Source organism: Polyodon spathula, chromosome 2 (assembly GCF_017654505.1).
Source record: "Polyodon spathula isolate WHYD16114869_AA chromosome 2, ASM1765450v1, whole genome shotgun sequence".
NCBI lineage: Eukaryota > Metazoa > Chordata > Actinopteri > Acipenseriformes > Polyodontidae > Polyodon > Polyodon spathula.
In genome coordinates, this window is record NC_054535.1 from 90,970,032 (window position 1) to 90,991,885 (window position 21,854).

The following is a 21,854-nucleotide window of genomic DNA, read 5'->3' on the forward strand; positions in this document are numbered from 1 at the left end:
TCTGGGAAGGGCAAGACATTGCGTGCGTTCACACAAACTGGAAATGCGATGGGTGTGCCAAGATAGAAACAAAGTGAATAGTTAATCAATTTGAATGAGACATCCCCTTTAACAGAACAATGTGTGCACCAGAATGACAACAATAGCAGGTTACATTCAAACCACTCTCAACTACATTTATCTAGCAAGCAGGCACAAACAGAACAGATTTCAGCTTTCAGTCTTGGGAAATCGCATTGGGATCCCATACTGATCACTTGGCTGGTTTAACACCCTGGTGAGCGGCCAGGGAGAAAGGGTTTCAAAACCACTCACTGGATGTCTAGTGGAACAAGCATGGAACAGACTAGCAGAAAATGAAGCTCCATTCATTTATTAAAGCAACTTTTCCAAGCAACTCCTATTTTAGGTTCAATTTTCCTCAATGTGAAAAGCTCAAGCAACAAAATAAAAATTGTGGATTTGAGCAACATGCTTGAAAAGTCAACAGTTGCTAGAAAAAGATAAAAGTTGCCTGATTGTTTCATCATCTTAAAGGAAGCAGAAGTGTTGACATTATACAAAGCTGCAATGTCTGTGTCGTACAGATTTACAGTATAGATTTTCTATTGCAGAAAATCATTGAACTCATTCAGCATCTGGTTGCCACATTTAAGACATTGATTTCCCCATGTCAAGTTTTTGTCACCCTAATAATATATGGTTACATAGGTTTGAAGTTAAAGGTCATGGCAGTACCCCTACCTACACTACAGTAACCTCTAGATTGCCTTTTTTTTTTACCCTGTTGACCTTTAAGTTTTTACACACTGACCTTTAGTCACACACTATTTTCCACTGGCAGAAAATCATTGACTTGTCACTGCAAAACATACACATACTAGGCCCAATTGTGATAAAATCATGTCGGATGCATGCACAGAGAGCAAAGTCCTGTTCGTTTGAGTTGTATTGTACACTTCTGTAATGTTGTCATTTTGAAGGACTATAGTGTAGACCAGGAGTGGCCAAAGTTTACCCTTGTACTCCTGGTCTTTGTTCCAACCCTGTTCTAAATTGTTTAATTGAACCATTCAGACGCTGAAGTAGTTAATTATACCATTTTACCTGATAAACCTGGAGTGGAATGGCCCTTCAGGACCGTGATTGGACACCCCTGGTGTAGACTTACTGCACTTAAATGCATGGAGAGCCCATCAACCAACAGACATGGATGGAGATACACAAACCTATCCACCCCTACATCCAGTTTTGGAAAATATCTTTGAATTGCCATTATTTTGATGAAGAGTTTATAAAAAAAAAAAGATTTCTGTTAGTTTTGCTTTGTTATTGATATAAATTCACATATTTAAATGAATGTGTTTATTTTGCATATAAAGGTAGTATAATAGGATAAATTTTATTATGTACCAAATTAATTTTGACTGTAAACAGTAAACTGATAAAGTATGTAAGGGCTCAGTTCAACTTATTTCTGTATCTTGTCCTGTTTATTTTTTTTGCACTGGTAAATGATGTCAATTACAAAACAAAACATTCAACAATATTACCTTTTTTTTCATGGGGCGTGAGCTGGGGCTGTAAGGATAGGGCAGAAGAAGCAGAAAGGAGCTGTTAGTAGGACAAATGCCATCTAGAAAGGACCGGACTTAAGATAGAGGAGCGGGCGAGGACGGGAGGAGGAGGAAAACGAAATGCTAGACAGCAAAGGTGCAAGTGATCAGGGCTTAAATAGAAAATAGGTAATAATTGACAGGAAATTAGAAGCCCACAGGTCCACGCCCCCCAAACTACACTAGCTAACATTTAAATTGACAACTAATTTCAAAAGTCATTTAAAGTGCAGGACTCAATGAAGTGCTTTGAATGTAACATATACAGGTATGACAATTGCAGTTTACATATTTGCATGTTTATTATTGTTCAGTGCATGTAGACTTCAAGGCATGAATGTGTTCATTTGGCTACAATATGTGCTGCAGAATAAGATTAACAGACTTGTTCCACGTATTGAGTGAATTTGCCCTGCTAGTGAAAAAAGATGTGCTAACATCCGCCTTAAAAAAAAAAAAAAAGTGCATTGCACTGTCTTCAAAGTTGGGCCCACTGTATTAGTGGTTTTCCAGTTGGAGCAGGAACAGACCCTGATCGGCTTGGGTTGGTTTTCATATGACTAGGGTGTGACTCATCCTGCCAGTGAAAGCAGCCCAATTCTGTCAACAGTCACAAGTGCTTTCTCACGCAAAGCTGACACAAACAAGCTTAGTGTAAAATAGTGTAAAAATATGTACAAAAGATCCTCCATATTGTGTTAGCTTTACCTATGGCCTCCGAAGCATTATTAACTTGGCTTTATTTATTAGCCATCCATGAAATGAAAAACCACGAATGACCCACACTAGGATCAAGTCAGTTAGTTTTTACTGAAAGTAAAAAAGTTTGTTTCACTGTCTTTAATGTAATTTTATTTAATGGTTGTTTTTGTATGTTGTTTGTACCAATAGGTTTAAAGAGTAAGTCGCGGGGTTCTGAAAAATATAGAGTAAAAAAACGTGCCTGTAATTTTTCTTTTTATTGTTAACATCCTGACAACATTTTACACATATAACTCTAAAGTTTGTTTCAAAGCTATTTTAGTGCACTTATAGTATAAGGACTATTGCCCACATTGTCAAACAGGTAACACAGCAATAATGATCCATGATATGGTACGGAACAGAAAATTTGTTATCGTTTTTTACCTGCAGTGATTTAGAGGAAAGATCTCAAACCCCAGTGCACTAGAGCAGCCATTTTGAAAAGAGCTTTGAAACACTTTAAAGTTCTAAGTGTAACAATGAAAAGAAAAGACAGGTAGGTTATTTAAACAGCTGTAGCAACACATGCGGGCATGTAATGTTATATTTTTCAGAACCCTGCTGCTTACTCTTTAACTAGTGGTTACATGTAGGTTGTCATGTTATTTATTACAAACACAGTTCCAGTTATGAAACTCTAGGCTTCATTTTCTTGGTTTGGTAACTTTCAAAATATAAGGGCCTCTCAGAATATCATAAAATGATAGGGAAAGGTGGACAAATAAATGTAAAAATGGCATTTGAAAACATTTACAATTTATAAAATGTCTAAAATACTGGCTCCTTACCTAATTTAGGACCATTAAATGACAGTCAAGTAGTAAGTAGAAAATTGTTAACAAAAGGTATAAAAGTGAATTCAGGAATAACGTTAAGAATATTGCATCATTTTTAGAGCATGGATCGGAAGGACTGTTTGTACCAATGATGTAATGCATCTTTTAGCGGGGAATTAGGTGGAGCATGTGTTAAACCCACATTGTAATGTTCTAGTGAATAATAGATCATGATCACTGTAATAGTAATAAGAACTATTTAGAATGATTGGATACATCATAAAAAAGGGAAGATGAAGATGTTTACAATAGTTCATTACACAAAGAAACTAATTAAAACATGTGTCCTTACTTTTTATCAATGAAGTTCATGTTAATGCCGAGAACACAACTTTGAGCATCCTGATGAGATGACAAGAGGATCAGCTTGGTTACCATGGCAATCCGATCCTTGGCCTTAGAACCTTATGCAAAGGTGTCAATCATGGTGAATTGTTTAGTGGCTTTGCAATGTGGTTATCCTAAGTTCAGACCACCAAAAGTCCCACAAAGCCCAGGCCTCTATCAATGTTCATGACTCAATAATATGTGCCATCAATGATAAGATACTTAGAAGCTATTTTGTATCTCATTCATATTTACTATATTAACTTTTATTTTTGTGATTTCAGATAAAGCGCATGCAGTAATGGACCTCACACTGATAAACCCAGACCCAATTGCTACCAACTCAGAAGCATCTCTGCTGTGTGTCAACAGCGAGTGGAGCATTCCTGATGTGCCAAACATTGGAAGAGATTTGGCTCTACCTAATCAGCAGATGTCACAGCATGCCAGACAAGATGAAAGTCATCGTTGTGCATCAAAGGTGACCTGGCCGGAAAGGAGCAGTGATATTTTTGGAGCCTTTTATTGTGGTGAAAGAAGTAAAGACTCTTCAAATAAAGTATATACAGTTAAGATGCTAGATGAAGGTAAAACATTCTTTTCCATTTTTCTTTCATACAACACTGAACAGAATCAGAAAGTGGTAATGTATATACTGTAATATATTATTTCTCCTTTCTTTATAAACAAGTTGTAATCAGTTGTAATATTTTGAAAGTCTTACAAACCAAACCAGTTGGAAATAATCATCATGATTCTACTTCAATGCCACAACAGGTAAATTACCTTTAGCCTCTATACAGTCGTCGCCACCTAATCGGGATTTCTGTTTGAATGGAATATAATTCGGGAAGAAAGTTCTTCCCAATGCTATTTATGTTGTTTAATTTGGACATCATTTCATTTAATTGTGATACGGTATTTTCAAATGATGAACAGCACAACGTATTGAGTATTTGTTATGCTATGACTTGCGTAAATTGTGTAAACCATGTTGAACTCTTGAAGGAGCTGGAGTCTCCTGTGGTTTCTCAAGGTGATGTTGCAGAGAAAGTTGTCGTGTCAACATCGCAGGTGCCTCGCCTTGTGAGAAGCTGTGATTTCATTGTTTTCCTTTTCATTTAGGAACAGGAAAGTGTGACTAAGGTCGTCTCAAATGCCTCTCCTTAATTGCCGCTTATTCAGGATATTTCTAATTCTCCCAAGGCCTCCCAATAAAGTGTCGCTGACTGTATAATCAATATCCATGAACATCTAAAAAAAATCTATGCAATCTTTGGGGTCTATTTTAATGAACTATACAGTGGTTGAATAGAAATTCTAATAAACATCTGGTGGCATTATAAGTAAATGCACTTTCTCCTTTTCAATGTTACCTTTGGGAGAAAAACAGGCAGTAATTGGGTCGCGTGCTACGCTTTGTCGACATACCGTAGTTCTTATTCTTAAAATAAATGATACAGAATGTGCAATGCAGCTATTCTTAAAGCACGACACTGGTTTATAATAAAATCGGAAATTTCGTTCTCCAGAGTCTCATTTTATAGTAATAAAGTGTGTAAGGTTACTGTCGTAGTTTTCACCAAAACTTGTGTGTTTTAAAAGTGGGTAAAGTCTTTACCACTAACCATATGTATTGCCCAAAAGAACAGTTTGATGTGCTGAAATATAATCCAGGAAAATCTCAATTTGGGTGGCTAAAAATTTAGTTTTCCTTTCTTTTTTCCCCATTGTTACGACAACATGTGCACTTCCTCCTGTTTTCCAGTTAAATGAAAGTCCAGACTATTGAAATGTGTCTAATTGCCTTGTTAAGGAACTGGAAAATCGATTGCCATTTCAGTTGAATCAGTCATAAGGAGAAGTTGCAAAATACTTTGCAAATACGGAGATATGAACCTGCCGCTGCTGAAAATAAGGACGTATAATTAGGTGGCAAAAAAAAAGAAACTTGAATGCACTGCAACCTTTATTTTCTCTCTAAAATATGCATCTTCTGAACATCAGGCCCTTTACATCAACTATAAACCAATGAACACAAACTGCTAAATAAGTATCGCATTCTTGTCGAGGTCTAAAGTAGAAATATGTACCAGAGTTGTACGAATAAACTAAAATAAAAAAGCGTCGCGTCTTGCTTTCATCAAGACAAATTTAGCAACACCAGCCTGTAAATTCTAATGTTTTTGCTTTGTTGGGTTAGCTCACAATAACCAAAAGACCATTCAATCGATCATCCCCAGTAGCTGTACGCAGGTATATTTTGACCCTTTTCATGATGCACGAAAATAACCTTTCATTTGCCGAACTAATACTAACATATGTATATGGCGAAAATGTGTTAGAAAAATAAATCCACTGATTAGGCCATGATTAGGCAATTGCCCACCCTTGCGCCCTACAGCAAAAGACGCCCATTGATCGCAATATAATCTCTTTTAGAAGCAGAATTCCCAAGTCTACTTATGAGATTGGGCTTGTTTTTTTGAGAGTCGCGGTTGAAATTTGAGAGTCGCGGATTGGAATTTGCATAAACGCCCATACTCTAACGTGGCTTGCGCTCGCTCTTGGCCTTGTTTGGTTTTGTTTTGAAGAACAAGGTTGCTGTTTTTCTGTCAGAAATCTGGCAATCCTGCTTAGAAGTTAAGACTCGTACATATTTTACCAGACACTTTTTTTATGACGTTCATATTACAGTGAAGCGAATTCTGATGATCTGTAAAAAAACAAACAAGCAAATGACATTTGAAATGATGTAGTTAAAAATATATATATATATATATATATATATATATATATATATATATATATATATATATATATATATTACATACAGTACAAATAGAGCAAAATGAGGTTCTTGAATGATCAGTTTTGCAGTATACATTTTAGGATGGCTGTATTAAGATGTTTGAATCGTTCAAATTGACCCTCTTAATTTAATATTGCCATGATGTCTATACCAATGATAAGAGCAACAATACTTGAGTTTGTTCTGCTCATTCCAGACCTGCCTTTTTAATTTTTGTTTTCCAGCTACCTTCTGTCCTGAATCATTAACTATTACAGTCAACAAGGGTGAACTTGTCAACATTTCTTTTTCACGTGTGAAGACAGTCTCAGAGGACGCTGTCATCTATAAAAATGGTAAAGGGGTTTTCAGTCATATTTTTTAAATGAGCATAATCTGTTTTGGAATTTAAAGTGGATTATTTTGACTCATGAAAAATGTTTATGACAATCCAGTCATACCTATTGCTTTTGTACAAAAGTCGACAAGGTTATGAACTTGTGAAGCATCATGAGGTTAGTACTCTTTGAGATTAATTCAACTTATAAAATATTTCACAAATACACAAACAGCAGGTATGTTTACTCCTCTGACTGTGTCACAATACATGGAGATTCCAGAAGCATACGATAGACAGAATTCCTCACGTGCATCCATCGTTAATAGTGCACATCACCATTAATGACACAAGTAAATAATTGAAATGGCGATCATGGATTTCTTATTATGACTGCCTTTTAAAATAAAGAGCCCTATCAACTAGATGTGATGAAAAGATTATCAGAGGGACGATATAGCATTACTGCCAAAAGCCTAGGAGAAGAGCCAGCGTACCATGTCACCACCTGAAACTTAGAGATTCAACTTGAAAAACTCTTTATTAGGACTTGAGCCACATCCTCCTTTTTATATTGTGACAAACAATACAATAGTTTCTAATGTGAACCCATTCAGCACCAAGCTTCATTGTGTAACTGTACTTACTTCACAGACAAATTTCATTATAAATAAACATTTACTAATAGCATGTACTATATTAAATATTGGTCTTGCTTTGGATGTTGTTAATTACCGCCCATTTGTCGAAGGCATTTTTTGCATTAACTGGCTAAAACCCTATTTTCTTTTAAAATTGACAGTTTTCATTGGTGTTTTTCAGGTTCATTTATTCACTCTGTGCCCAAAGACGAGGTGCACCCGATACTGGTGTATTCACTCTCTTCCGTTCAGCTGCAAGACGCGGGTCTCTACTCTGCCAGATACATCGGGGGAACAATTTTCACCTCAGCTCTCACTAGGCTGATAGTAAGAAGTCAGTGCAATTTAATTTATACTAAAGCTGTCTGCAATACAAATAGACGGCTTCACAGTCCATGATTAGCACTTATCTACTTAATGTTAGAACTAACTAGAACTAAAGAAGTTTACGCTCACAGTAATAGGAAGGCAACCCCACTGAACCATACATTACTGGCTCATGCAGTTTCTTTAAAATGTTCCAAACGTAAAATAATATGCTACATGTTATCATTCAAGAACAATGAAATGACCTTATTTGGTATCTCCTATTACCTGCAAGCCAAAAAGATGACCTTATCGTTACGTATTGCCTTTACATTTCTCTCTCACTTGCGTAACACTACTATTTTATTAGCAAATGTTATTTGAATTCAACGCTAGAATTTTAAAACCCCACATGTTTTTTGTCAGCTATTGAAAACAGTAGAATAACTGTTGTCTGTTTTTTTTTTTTTTTTTTTTAAAGAAAACATAATAATTATTGGTCACTCGTATCAGTCATTATTAAGAAGAAAATTGTACAAAATGTCTTCAGAGGTTTATGTATTTTCATATATTTTCACCTGGCCACTGATTTGTTCTAATTTCTCTTTTGTTTTTCCTTTACAAGAATGTGCAGCTGGAAAGTGGGGCCCTGGTTGTAAAAAGGACTGCCCTATATGCATAAACAGTGGAGTCTGCCACGACGAGACAGGAGATTGCATCTGCGCACCGGGCTTCATGGGACAGACATGTGAAATAGGTAAAAGGCTTAATCACGTGAGGTGGTGTTAGCAGGTATTTTAATAATGTTTTTTCCAAGTCTGTTTTCACAAATGAATACAGTGTAACATGTGTGGAACGTTCATTAATTCTGATTGGTTTAATCAGCCTCATTTACAAGGGGTTGTGGCACAAAATACACAAACAAGTCTGATCAAATGAACAGATCAGCAGCAGAGCAGTCAGAGTTGAAAAGCAGTAATATAGAAAAAAATGTCAGCAATAGTAACTCACATATCGTTAATCACATATGCATGCTACTGTCAACAGCAGTAAATGTGTAGTACAAGCAACTGCACAATTATATTTCCTACCATTTTGGGTATCCACTGATCGGATATCTCAAAGGAAACATATCTCATTCTACCTGTATGCATCTTTCTGTTTGACTTGGATGTGGCAGCCATCAAATTTTAACATAGTTCCATGTAATATAGTAATATTATACTAAGGAGGTGGGTATTTTACGTCACATGGGCGGTGTGGAAATAGTATTATTGTTTGCTTTAGAGATTAAGTAATCTGACTAAAATATATTTATGTCCAGCTTGTGGTGAGAACAGATTTGGAAGAACCTGTAAAGAAAAGTGTGATGGTGGGAGCTGTCAGTCCCGCGTGTTCTGTCTACGAGATCCCTACGGGTGCTCTTGTGCTACTGGCTGGAAGGGAATAAGATGCAATGAAGGTGAGGAATGGGTAGATCTTGGGTGTTTACAAAATGCACTTTCTACAAAGCAAAGAGTTTGGTTAAAGTTCAAGTCCTGCTGAAATCCTGGCCCAATTGTCAATATAAGTTACTAATCCTTTCTGCAAGTATTAAATAGACCAGCATGGACGAGGGACCCTTGTCACAAATTGCAGTATGTCCACCAGTGTCATCTTAAAATATATTTGAACACAGTTCATGTTTTGGTCCAGTGAGAAGAGCCCAGGAAAATCACATTTTCTAAATAAGATGTCCGGTTTTTCTAATCTGTCTGAATGTCCATGTCAAGAGATAACTGTCACATTGGACAGTAATTGGATTTTTGTTTTATGGAAATAATGCAGTTCTCTAACTTCTCATTAACAATCTGTTCTTTCAGCTTGCCTGCCTGGGTATTACGGAGCTGACTGTAAACTCAAGTGTGAGTGTCGAGACCGTGGTGTTTGCGACCGCTTCCGAGGGTGCCTCTGCAAGGACTGGCACGGCCAACACTGTGAGAAAGAAGGTAAAGCAAGGTAACTCTGTACTAACTGCTTATTTTCAGCGGGAAGGAGGCCGCCAGCCATTGTAACATCAAAGTCACTGACAAAGGCTGCTCAGATGCTTGTCTTATTTTATTTTATGCCTTATCTATTTTATGATTCTTTGTAGTTTGACTTCCTATCCTATGATTTAGAGTTTAAAGTTATAGACGATGGCCCCAATGCTCAGACTTCTTCACATTTATATATTTGTAATACTTTATTTTCAGTCAGATTTTGAACAAAATCTAGTCTCACTAAGGGCAAAATATGGGCAGCCTTAATGTGAACTAGTTCTGTTTATCAAATTACACTGAGTAATAGATAGTCATAATGTATTTCTTCTGTTACAGGTTCTCAAGATGTGCCTCCTCAGGTGACAAGTAATCTAAGGGATGTTGAACTGAATTATGGGATACATTACAGTCTCAACTGTTCTGCAAAAAGCTATCCTCCTTTGCTCCATGGAGAGATTATGCTGCTGAAACCTGACAAAACACCTGTTAAAGTAGGTCACTAGTGACACTATTGTAAGTGAAGGTATCAGCTGCATTAGGAAAACTGGTAAAAAAAAACAACAACCCCCCCCCCCCCCAAAAAAAAAAACAACAAAAAAAACATCCAGTGTTTTTGCATAGCTAGATTGAAAATGTTATACACTCATCATCATCAATCTTATAAAGCTGGTTATGTTATTACAATATTTTTTTTTCCATGTATGTTTGAACTATGCTTTCCAGCTTCTGGAAATGTTGATACATTGTGGTAACTAAATGGAACTGGCCTTGAAGTGTATTCCGTACTGTGACTAGGTGTGTGGAAAGGAAACATGGAGGACAAGAAAATAATATTTCATGCAATATATTTTTAGGTTGTCAATCGTCTCTCCATATTTTCTGGCTGACCCTTTCCTTAAGTTAAGGAGAAAAGTTGATGTGATCCGAATTAGAATTGTTACCTCAGTGAGGAATAAATCAATAAATATGCTATCAATGTATATCTTTAATGTACATTTTAGCTCTCTATGTATATTTGAAAGATATTCTTGGAGTCCAAATAAATCTGTTGCATGCATAATGATGAAGTTCTAACTTGTTTTGATCTTGTTTCCAGCCAACAGATACTCAAATTTTGAGCAACCAGTCTACTGCATTATTCAAAGTGGAGAGGATACAACTCCGCGACTCGGGAACCTGGTCCTGCCAGGTGAAAACTGCTTCTGGATATACACAAACATCTTTTAATGTGGATGTGAAAGGTAGGGGACCCTGAGAAACAATATACTGGTTTACTGAATGAGAACAGCATTTCACTCTCCTTACAATACCCTCCTTAACTTTTATAACACAGCTTTTCTGCCTCCTGTGTACTGTGCATTGTTGCAATTTTATTTATTTGACATCTGTGTTTATATTAATACAATTGATTTTAGCAAGGTATTTTCAATGCACTGTGGCTACACTGGAAAATCAGATTTAAAAAATGTCAAGGAAAATGTTACAAATTGAGAAACAGACAAGTGTCGGGGGTGCTTAAGAGAATTATATTACTTAGTTGTTGTTGTTTTTCTCATATAGTACTAAAAACTGAAGGAAATGATTTGGAATTATACCCTATAATATCCTAGAGAGACAAAGAAGTGTGAATACAGTTTCCTTTTTTCTAGTTTCTCCAAAGCCTCTGTATGCCCCAACTTTGAACAGCAGTGGGCCTTATCACCTGGTAATAGCCATCAACAAGGAGCCCTATACTGGGGATGGACCTATAACATCTGTAAAGCTTCTGTACAAATCAGCCAGGGCATCGCAGTCATGGTCATCCATTGAAGGTAATATTTGTTGTTTAATGTATTTATTTATTTCTGTGCAACTGCATGACAGTGTCCTATTCACAAAGCTTAACCCATGAGAAATTGAAAGAATGGAAGATTTCCATGACTAAATTGCATTTATTTTTCAACAAACTGTATTGAACTTTTGACTTTTCTGATTATGGGTGGGTATTGAAATACTCTATGTGGAAAGAGCAGGCCACGGTTGACCAACCTATATATATATATATATATATATATATATATATATATATATATAAAACAAACATTTCTGACAACAAGATTGCTAATGTTTTGCTTAATTTCTACATTTGTATTTTTTGGTCTCCCTCTTGTGGCAAAACTCTGTAATGTTTCTTCAGTTACCAGTATGTAATGTACCAGCCACCGTTCTTTACTGAAAGTACTGTAACCAATTTTTATTTTCTCAGTGAATGGGCCAGTAGTGAAGCTTGAGAAACTGAACCCAATGACAGTGTATAATATATGTGTCCAGCTGAGTCGCCAAGGAGAAGGAGGTCAAGGGCACCCAGGTCCTGAGGCCAGCTGTTCCACTGCCATGCTGGGTAAGGTTTGCCTGTGTATTAAGATCTATAACCCATTTCATTATAATAAAGGCAGTTTCCCAAATGTAATTCATACCATGCATTCTTACAATCACTTCAGAAGCAACATTCTGTAATACCGTATCCTTGCTGTCAACTCCAATTATCCAGCTAGATCAAAACAGTACTCCACTTAACCTATTTTTACACATTGCTTGTTTTTATATTTAGCACTAAAAGACATGCAGAGATCTCATAATATTGTATCTTGAGAGACAGTTTAAAATGGGCTTTGAAAAGTTAAAAGTGTAAGACTATTTTGGTCTCAGGCGAATTGTCCAAATTACTTTAACCCATTCAATATCTATATATAATATATATATATTATATATTATATATATATATATAGATATAGATATTATATATATTTATATACATCTATTACTACATCTGGTACTGACTAAAATCTCCTTTGCATTTGGACCTTATAACTGGGGAGGCTTATAATTAATTTGAATGTTAAGAAATATAAAGTTTTGCATATTGGGTGAATAAATCTAGGTTACAAGTATAAAACAAATGGGATAGAAATATGGAACAAAAACTTCAGAAATTATCTTGGAGTTATTGTGGACTCATTATTAAAAGTACAGCATTGTTCCAATGTGGTGAGGCAATTTAAAAAACAGATTTAATGTTCAAATTTAGCACAGAGAGTAAAACAAGAGGGAGACTGAGTAAAGGTAAGTTTAGAAAAGAAGGTAGGAAGCACTTTTTTACAGAGTTATACATGCATGGAACTAAAACTGGGAACGTTTACTAAGCCACTAGATTCTGTCCTATTAAATTACATCTCCCAAGCAGGGGAAAATGGTTTGGTAAGAAGGGAGTCTTGATGGGCAGAATGGCCTCTTCTCGTTTCCTAACTTTTCTTTTGCTGTTTCCCAGATCTTCCTCCGCCATCGGGGGTGAAACTGATTCCACTCAGCCAGACGTCCCTGAGCCTTATGTGGGAGCCTGTGGTCGGATCTCCAGAGGAGCGCGTTTACCAGGTGGAATGCAGTCGGTTAAACGATAGATCTGAGAAGAATATATTCCTAGAGGTGCCAAGGAACTTCTCCAGCGTAGATATCAAGGACCTGGAGCCCAAGCAGATGTACCAGTGTAAGGTCTGTGTGACGTGCAAGTCTGTAGGCCAGTGGAGCAACCCTGTGTCAGCTTGGACTTTCAGCGATGGTAAGGCTTGCATATCTTGAAGCTGACCTCAAGGCTGAACAGTAATGCTGGGGTCTCCCGTTCTATGGGCTCTGTTTTGAAGCGCCAGTGACAAAGAAACATTTTCTGAGAGGAATAGAAGTGTACAGCTAGTTTAAATATACAGTTATTCTGCTGTAATTTTGTTGTTGCACAGTTATTTTGTATTTAACCATGCTTTGCCCAAGTGTATACTATGGATTTATTGCTCAATACCTCAAAACATTTTTCTGAATGATATTTCTAGTGTCTACTTGCATGTATTGAACATTTTGATTATTAATCAGCTGGTAATTTGCTCTTGAAGCAATTTACTGTCCACCATTGTAAATGCCTTGGGAGAGGCCCTTTATATTGTTTACATTCTGAAAACCATTTTGCTGATCATACTGTTCAATTACACCCGCTTTAAATCATGTTGTTGTTTGCGCACTTTTTTAACAATAGCAGTGATTGAACAATCTGATTTTATATTCCATTTCAGGGAAATATTGTAATTCTCTTTATGTAATTCTCAAGAATGTTACAGTATTCGTACCGCCATGGTTATTTGGATAAGTAACAAGTTACATGGACACCTCTACAGGTGCTGAATTTCCCAGTACTCATTTCTACAACCTTGTTTTGAATTGACAGAGCTCCCACCCCCTCCTTTCAACATCCAGAAATGTAACATCACAGATTCCTCAGCCATCATTTCCTGGTCCCTCGAGGAGGGAAACTCTGTCTCCTCTGTCATTATCCGCTATAAGAACAGCGATGCAGAGGACTATAGCCAGCAGACCGAGATTAATGTCTGGGAACATGCTGTCACGCAGTTTCAGCTGAGAGGTCTGAAGCCTGACACCCACTACATGGTCGAGATCTGGGCAAAGAACAACATTGGAGTAAGCCAGGGAAACCCCAGATTGGAAATAAAGACGAGAAAACAGCAGGATAACCATAGTAAGTTTGACATTTTGTGAGGTAGAACAGAACCAACTCTGGTCTAAATAGACTGTTCTCACTAATATATTTAAGTAATGAAGTAGTTCCATTATTACCAAGGAACAAGCAACAGCAATGCCATTATCTCTATTACATTACAGCGTTTTTTTGTTTTTTTTTGGTATTACTTACGTTTGTTTGTCTGAAATAAATTGTTGTTCACTGGAAGGTTTTTTTAGAGCAGGGTTCAATAATCTCCGTGAAGCATTTCATCAGTAAGAAGTGGTTTTAGAACAGGTGTTACTAATTGGTGTCAACTTTTCAGCTTTATTTTCCATTCCATTATTGAGTAGCAACAGAACATCTAACCACAATAAAAAACAATGGGAGAGCATTGTTGTACAAATAAATTATATTTTATAGGCCATTTTAAAAGCACAATAACACCCAAAGGCATGTAGTTTTACTTAGATAGCCCACTGCTCAGTGGTTGATGGTACAAGGCAACAAACCTGAGGGATTTCAGTACAGTGGCATGCCTTGTTGTGTGTTTTTGCAAACATATTTTACAATTGATAAATTACACTGAAAACAACATGGATTAAATATAAAAGTAGAATTATATACTGGACAATTACTTAATCCAGCCCATACATATTTTTAATACTAATACACAAAAATAATCATAAACCTAACCTTTAATGCAAACAAAACATATCCAATTGGCATAATAGTTTTCTGATTTAAAGTTACCTAAAAGTGAGTTGCATTCTACATTGAAAATTTGAAATAGTTTTTGCCATGTCTAACATCGTTTTATGTGGTGTGACTCTTTTCCAGTGTCATTGTATAATTTCCAAAGTGACGGCAACATGTTGCTCATTGCTATCCTGGGGTCTGCAGGAATGACCTGCTTCACCATTCTGATAGCCTTCTTCATAGTGTTGCAGCTCAAAAGAGCCACTTTCCAGCGCAGGATGGTACAGGCTTTCCAAAATGGAGTGGTATGTACTACTTACAGGATCAAGATTTAGTGTAAATATACTTTTTTTTTTTCTGTATATGTGTTTCCGATGTGTGTTTGTTTTTTTTATATAATAAACGTATACCCTTGTGACGGTAATATTATTAAAGAAGACGAGGTTCAGCAGTACAGTTGTTTTTTTTTTTTTTTTTTAAATTGTGTTTTTCAATGCTGTACAGACGTTCTATGTTGTTATCCGTTTAGTTTATAGTTTATTTATCCGTAGACGTGACACGACGACGACTTAGAGATCCCTCATTTAAAATACATAAACAAAAAGAACATTAACTTCATAAGAAATCATCTCAGATACCCACAATGGAAATTACATCATTCCTGTTGTATGTTGTTCCTATTGACTATATATAGGTATATATTATTATTTGAAACCTGTTTTCCTCTTGTAGAGGGAAGAGCCAGTGGTACAGTTCAATTCAGGGATGCTCACGGTCGCCAAGAAATCCAAGTCCCAGCCCGAGCCTGTTGTGTACCCCACACTCCAGTGGAATGACATTAAATTCCAGGATGTGATTGGTGAGGGGAATTTCGGGCAGGTCTTAAAGGCCCGCATTAAAAAGGACGGGCACAGAATGGATGCAGCTATCAAAAGAATGAAAGGTATTGCCTTTTAATTATTTAGTGTTAAATATGAATTTAAAAAAATGTTGATTTAGTCCATCAATGCATTTCCCTTTCTCGAACACCATAGCATTCCCATTGTACAGCTTTATTATTACCGTAGAAGGAATGGGTTTGTTCAGTATTTATTTCCCCTCCTAGAATATGCCTCTAAAGATGACCACAGAGACTTTGCTGGTGAGCTGGAAGTTCTTTGTAAACTTGGAAATCACCCCAACATCATTAATTTACTGGGAGCATGTGAACACAGAGGTAGGATTTCTGTAACATCATAGTTCTATTTTGTGAAAAGAACTGTAGATATTATAATGCATAAAAGTAATCCAAAAATATACAAATTCACAAATATGTTCACAAAAACACTAAGGTCTATTTCCTGGATAAAAAAGAGGCCTTTTCCCAAGTTAAAAAGGACTCAGCAAGGAAGCGAAATGTGTGTGTTTTAATAACACAGTATAATCATTGTGTATACTGAAACAACAGAATCATTGCATTAGGACATTGTTAATATTTGTAATGCATGTCTGTTGGGTGCAGGGTATCTGTATGTTGCGATTGAATATGCACTGCATGGAAACTTGTTGGACTTCTTGCGGAAGAGCAGAGTATTGGAGACAGACCCTGCGTTTGCCATCGCAAACAGCACAGCCTCCACCCTGACCTCTCAGCAGCTCTTGCAGTTTGCAGCGGACGTGGCTCGGGGCATGGACTATCTCAGCCAGAAACAGGTCAGTAATAAACCCTTCTTTTGTTCACCATTATAGAAAAAGCATCACCCTGTGGTCATTATAGTCACATTGCCAGTGTCTTCTAAGGCATAATAAACTTTCCAGATTGTAAGCCTTTGGCCCAGGCTTGTAATATATGAAATCTCACTATAACAGTGGCTTATTTTCAAGCAGTGCCAAACAAGGTTCATAAAAGAACTAGGCTGTCTACCTCTAATTGGATACCTCTTCTGAAAAATAACAACTTATCTAGATAAGAACACAACAAGAAAGAAAAAAGAGATCCAGTGCATGGTTAGGCTTTTACAACATATGAGCACCTGGGGTTTTGCCTGCTTGTACCAATTTGTAACGTAGCAGTCACACCCTCTTTAAATGTGCTTATGTGAATTAGACCTGAATTGAAAGCTGAAATTTCTGAAGTGGACCTTTAGAGAGCCTCATTGTCAGGCTTAGACAGCAGGCATTCTGTACAATAGTAATGCAATAAAAATCAACAGCTGTGGGCATCATTATAAGGTGATTACTGCTATGGGTTAGTTAAGTATTTCCCAGGCAAGGCAGAGAGCACTTATTGGGTTGTTATTGGGTCATTCTAAAGTCAGGAGTTAACCAGCCAATTTGGTACAAAATACTTTTACTTATATTGTGCATAAGAATCTTTGGAAAATTATCCTGATTTTACCTAGCACTTTTCACTTACTGTTTCTTTATCTGCATTAACACAAAATAAGAATAATCTATACATCTGTACAAGTGGGCCTGCATTGAATCGTGATTGCTTTGCATGCTTATAATTACAGCTTTGGTTTAGTTTATCCACAGAGATTTAGCTGCCAGAAATATCTTGGTGGGAGAAAACTTTGTTGCAAAGATAGCTGACTTTGGATTATCAAGAGGCCAAGAAGTGTATGTGAAGAAGACAATGGTGAGAATGACTTTAATCTTGTATATTTAATGCTGACACATTGCCGTACAGGCCCAGACCCTTAGCAACCAATGAATGACATACTACACAAAACATACTTTAAAAATGTACCCCTCACTTTAATAATAATAATAATAATAATAATAATAATAATAATAATAATAATAATAATAATAATAATAATTTTGGAATCTCATGAAATATTACTAAAGAGTCTCTTATTCTGAGTAATTTTAATTCAGTTTTTGTAATTTTACAGGGGAGGCTTCCAGTTCGTTGGATGGCAATTGAGTCCCTTAATTATAGTGTGTATACAACTAACAGTGATGTGTGAGTATCTGCATTTTTTGTTTTACTGCAAGAAATCTGAAAATAGGCAATAGAAGTATAAACAGTATAGATTACATGGCCTAATTAAAAGCTACTGCACAAAATGATCTACAATTATTGGCACAGTGTAATGAATATAAAGGATTATATATGAACTGGAATGTGCTTTTGTATACATTATAATATACCATTTGATGTTGATATGCCAACAGTGCCAACCAACCTGTTTTATTCTTAGAAATGTCAATTGGAAACAAAGGTCCCAAGTTTAGTTCAGAAGAGTCCTATGGGCCATATTCAGAAAGCCTGTACCACCTTTTAAAGCAAAACTCAAACTGCTGATATTACAGAACTGTCAAGAAACAATTAAATTGCAAACTGTAAAAACTATTACATTAACCACCTGCTTTATTTATTTGAACATTGTTTTATTTTTTTTTGGTGATAATTTAGATTAACTTAGTACAGGCTTTTTGAATAAGGCCCCATGTTTGTTTTAGAGGACTGTGCTACTTGACATTTTCAGCGAAAAAAATTGTGGTTGTATTTTTACAGATGGTCATATGGTGTACTGCTGTGGGAGATTGTAAGCTTAGGTAGGTATTGTGAAACTAACAATCATACACTTGCTGCAATCACATTTGAGTGCACTGTTTTTATCATTGTATTCTCTCGATTTATCATACATCTATATGTGCAATGCAGTGGCACTACAATGATAATGCAATTATTCTGTACTAAGGTACAGTGATAACACAAGAGCAGCTTTTGGCTTTTGGGGCCACTGTATTATTCTTAGATTTTTACATAACAATAAATGTTATGAACCAATCTATGGTAAGCTGTTGCAATAGAATGATACCATATTGGTACCTACATGCTAAAATATCAGGATCATTGTTCATTTTTTCAGTATGGTAGTTAGCACCAGAGGTTACAAGTTTAGGGTAGGATAATACACTAGTATTATAATGGTGTCCCATTTCTGTAAGGTGATCAGCCTTGTCTTTAGGATACTGATTTGCATGACCTGCCTGTCCTAGATGTTGCTGTTGACCTCCAGTGCTGCTTGTGTCTTATTAAAGGTGGCACGCCCTATTGTGGATTGACCTGTGCTGAACTCTATGAGAAGCTTCCACAGAAATACAGGCTGGAGAAGCCGCTCAACTGTGAAGATGAGGTGTACGTTGTACCAAGCACTCTAACATGGAGTCTTTAAATTTAATTACATTTTATTTAAGCATTTATTTATTACTCAAAGATTCAGTGAGCCAGGTCATAATAATAATAATAATAATAATAATAAAATAAAAAATTAAACAAACACCACAAAGACTAAATAACCAGTCACTTACCGTACGATATTGAAAACAGTCACATGATGAATTTAGAGGCATTATTAATGCAGTTTTAAACTGGTTTGCTGGCTCAAGAATACTGGTGAATATGTTTTATCATTACTCATTAAATAGTGTGAGAGATGTAATTTAAAAAAAGAAAAATCTTAAAAAGCAGTAGAGAGACCTTCTTGTTTCAATTGCTGCTAGTACCTTTTCTGGCCATATTACAGTCTGTGCAAACCATGGCTTCAGGTTTTATTCACATTCTGTTGCTTTTGAACCAATCATTCCTACTGTGATGGATTGTTTTTTTGTTATTTAAAGGTATGACCTGATGAGACATTGCTGGCGTGAGAAACCTTATGAAAGACCATCATTTGCACATATCTTGGTATCACTAAACAAAATGCTCGAAGAAAGAAAGGTAAGATTGATTATTTTTTGCAATGATTTGGGAGAAAGATAAGTTACACTAAATTTGCCACAAAGTGCAGGGGGATGCAATGTAATGTACTATTGATATAATCAAACATGCTGGTTAAATTGTCATCTTTTGAGACATAATGGTTGTAATGTGGTTAAGATCTGGGCTTGCAGTTCAAGGTACCAAGCCTGTGCATTGGGTTACTTCACTCTGTTTGTCTCCACACCTGTTAGGAACACTGGTGCCTGTCCGAATGTTTTTAGTATGAACCAATTGCAGAACCACTGTACGAGTGTGCAACCATTTCCACTACAGATGTACGGCAGGCGTACAATAGGAGTTGCTATTTTAAGATTTTCACTGGAAGCTTTTTCATGAATTACAGCTTTGTTTTCTACCTTTTTGCAGACATACGTCAACACAACTCTGTATGAGAAGTTCACTTATGCAGGCATTGACTGTTTGGCAGAAGAAGCAGGTTAAAAGAAAGAGGATGAAGCCAATGCTACCACTGGTCCTTAACTGCATCTTATTGTACAAGCAATTTACTTTAGAAGAGCATGAATGAATAGTTTGCAGAAATAGGCTACTGGTATTCATTATTGCATTGGACAGTCAGTATAGAGATGATCCCATTTCCCTGCCATACTTAGCATAATATAAGTCCCAGTGAGGGACCCCTTTCTCCCACAAGGTGCATAGACCAGTTAGTTTTAGGGGTAATCACAGTATAGTGAGGAATAGGTGATTTATGCAATCCAGGGTGATTTCCCAGTGCTATAAAATGTTCTATAAAATCTAGCTGTGTCTTATCCCTTCTGGCGTAGGTTGATTAAATCAACTGTGTCTAAATGTAAAATGAAAAAACAACCTATATAGCTAAAAGGAGGAAAAGATTGTACCTGCTGTATAGAGATGGATTAACTAAACATTTGCTTTAGTGCAAGGTTTGTCCCAGTTTTTCCTAAATGTTAAATAAACGACTCTGAGGTGCGTTCGTCAAAACAAAGCCAATAATACTAAATTCATGCATAAGGGGCGTTTCATATACTTTTGAAAAAATACATGTTTTTCTAAAACAAATGTACATAAATACAAACGTGTTACTTTTTGTGTGTTTTTTTCTTTATACAGCACCTGCATGTGTTGCATTATTTTAATTTAGATGGATCATAATGTATTGCCATTTTATCGCCTGAAATTCATTTTACGTAGGGGTTTAGGAAGTTCATGTTGTCATTAGAACAGGCACGGCTAAAGTCTTTTGTGATACACTGTAAAAATTGTTAATAAAAAGATTGTTTTAAAGATGTTTAGTGATTCTATAAATCAGTGCTGTGTGATTTAATAAATTGACTGGTGATGCCTCACAACAAAGGAAATGCATTCATATATAACAGTTGTGTCATTTTGTTCCCTAAACTACAGCCAATATGTACAGAGACATTATCAATGGCCTACTACATGAGTATAACAAACTACCTTACTCAGCGTTGCTATCTAGTGTGTTGTACACATTCATGCAATATCTTCGCACATTTCCTTGTTTCATTGTTATCGTAAATGCAAAAACAAGACGGGACAGGCATTTTACATATTTACAGTAGAGTCAAATTTTCAAAAGTGCAGTTAAAGCAGGCATAGTTAGGAACTTTGAGTAGTGTTCAGCATTGCAATGCACCAGTTTGACACACAGTTTGTGTGTGTATGTGTGTGTATATATATATATATATATATACGACTCTGAGGTGCGTTCGTCAAAACAAAGCCAATAATACTAAATTCATGCATAAGGGGCGTTTCATATACTTTTGAAAAAATACATGTTTTTCTAAAACAAATGTACATAAATACAAACGTGTTACTTTTTGTGTGTTTTTTTCTTTATACAGCACCTGCATGTGTTGCATTATTTTAATTTAGATGGATCATAATGTATTGCCATTTTATCGCCTGAAATTCATTTTACGTAGGGGTTTAGGAAGTTCATGTTGTCATTAGAACAGGCACGGCTAAAGTCTTTTGTGATACACTGTAAAAATTGTTAATAAAAAGATTGTTTTAAAGATGTTTAGTGATTCTATAAATCAGTGCTGTGTGATTTAATAAATTGACTGGTGATGCCTCACAACAAAGGAAATGCATTCATATATAACAGTTGTGTCATTTTGTTCCCTAAACTGCAGCCAATATGTACAGAGACATTATCAATGGCCTACTACATGAGTATAACAAACTACCTTATTCAGCGTTGCTATCTAGTGTGTTGTACACATTCATGC

The 21,854-nt window shown here is 36.1% G+C and overlaps 1 protein-coding gene across 2 annotated transcripts in view; it reads left to right on the forward strand.

The window, feature by feature from the left end:
* The window catches only part of LOC121303549 (angiopoietin-1 receptor-like), a 35,275-nt gene extending 13,637 nt beyond the window's left edge, over positions 1 to 21,638 (forward strand). The window contains exons 2-24 of one of the 2 annotated variants that reach the window (XR_005947815.1): positions 3,808 to 4,110; positions 6,560 to 6,670; positions 7,474 to 7,626; positions 8,224 to 8,355; positions 8,923 to 9,060; positions 9,461 to 9,586; positions 9,956 to 10,110; positions 10,716 to 10,860; positions 11,269 to 11,430; positions 11,865 to 11,999; positions 12,927 to 13,214; positions 13,869 to 14,177; positions 15,000 to 15,163; positions 15,591 to 15,801; positions 15,964 to 16,074; positions 16,360 to 16,550; positions 17,365 to 17,478; positions 17,738 to 17,808; positions 18,364 to 18,404; positions 18,894 to 18,990; positions 19,473 to 19,572; positions 19,981 to 20,562; positions 21,321 to 21,638. Coding sequence is in view for 1 of the 2 variants with exons in the window: in XM_041234316.1 (XP_041090250.1) it covers positions 3,808 to 4,110; positions 6,560 to 6,670; positions 7,474 to 7,626; positions 8,224 to 8,355; positions 8,923 to 9,060; positions 9,461 to 9,586; positions 9,956 to 10,110; positions 10,716 to 10,860; positions 11,269 to 11,430; positions 11,865 to 11,999; positions 12,927 to 13,214; positions 13,869 to 14,177; positions 15,000 to 15,163; positions 15,591 to 15,801; positions 15,964 to 16,074; positions 16,360 to 16,550; positions 17,365 to 17,478; positions 17,738 to 17,808; positions 18,364 to 18,404; positions 18,894 to 18,990; positions 19,473 to 19,572; positions 19,981 to 20,055 (3,332 nt within the window). In the remaining variant the exon portion in view is untranslated. Of the gene's footprint in view, positions 1 to 3,807; positions 4,111 to 6,559; positions 6,671 to 7,473; positions 7,627 to 8,223; positions 8,356 to 8,922; positions 9,061 to 9,460; positions 9,587 to 9,955; positions 10,111 to 10,715; positions 10,861 to 11,268; positions 11,431 to 11,864; positions 12,000 to 12,926; positions 13,215 to 13,868; positions 14,178 to 14,999; positions 15,164 to 15,590; positions 15,802 to 15,963; positions 16,075 to 16,359; positions 16,551 to 17,364; positions 17,479 to 17,737; positions 17,809 to 18,363; positions 18,405 to 18,893; positions 18,991 to 19,472; positions 19,573 to 19,980; positions 20,881 to 21,320 lie in introns of those variants that run through there. The other variant, XM_041234316.1, reaches the window with a different exon arrangement.
* The last annotated feature ends 216 nt before the right edge of the window (positions 21,639 to 21,854 follow it).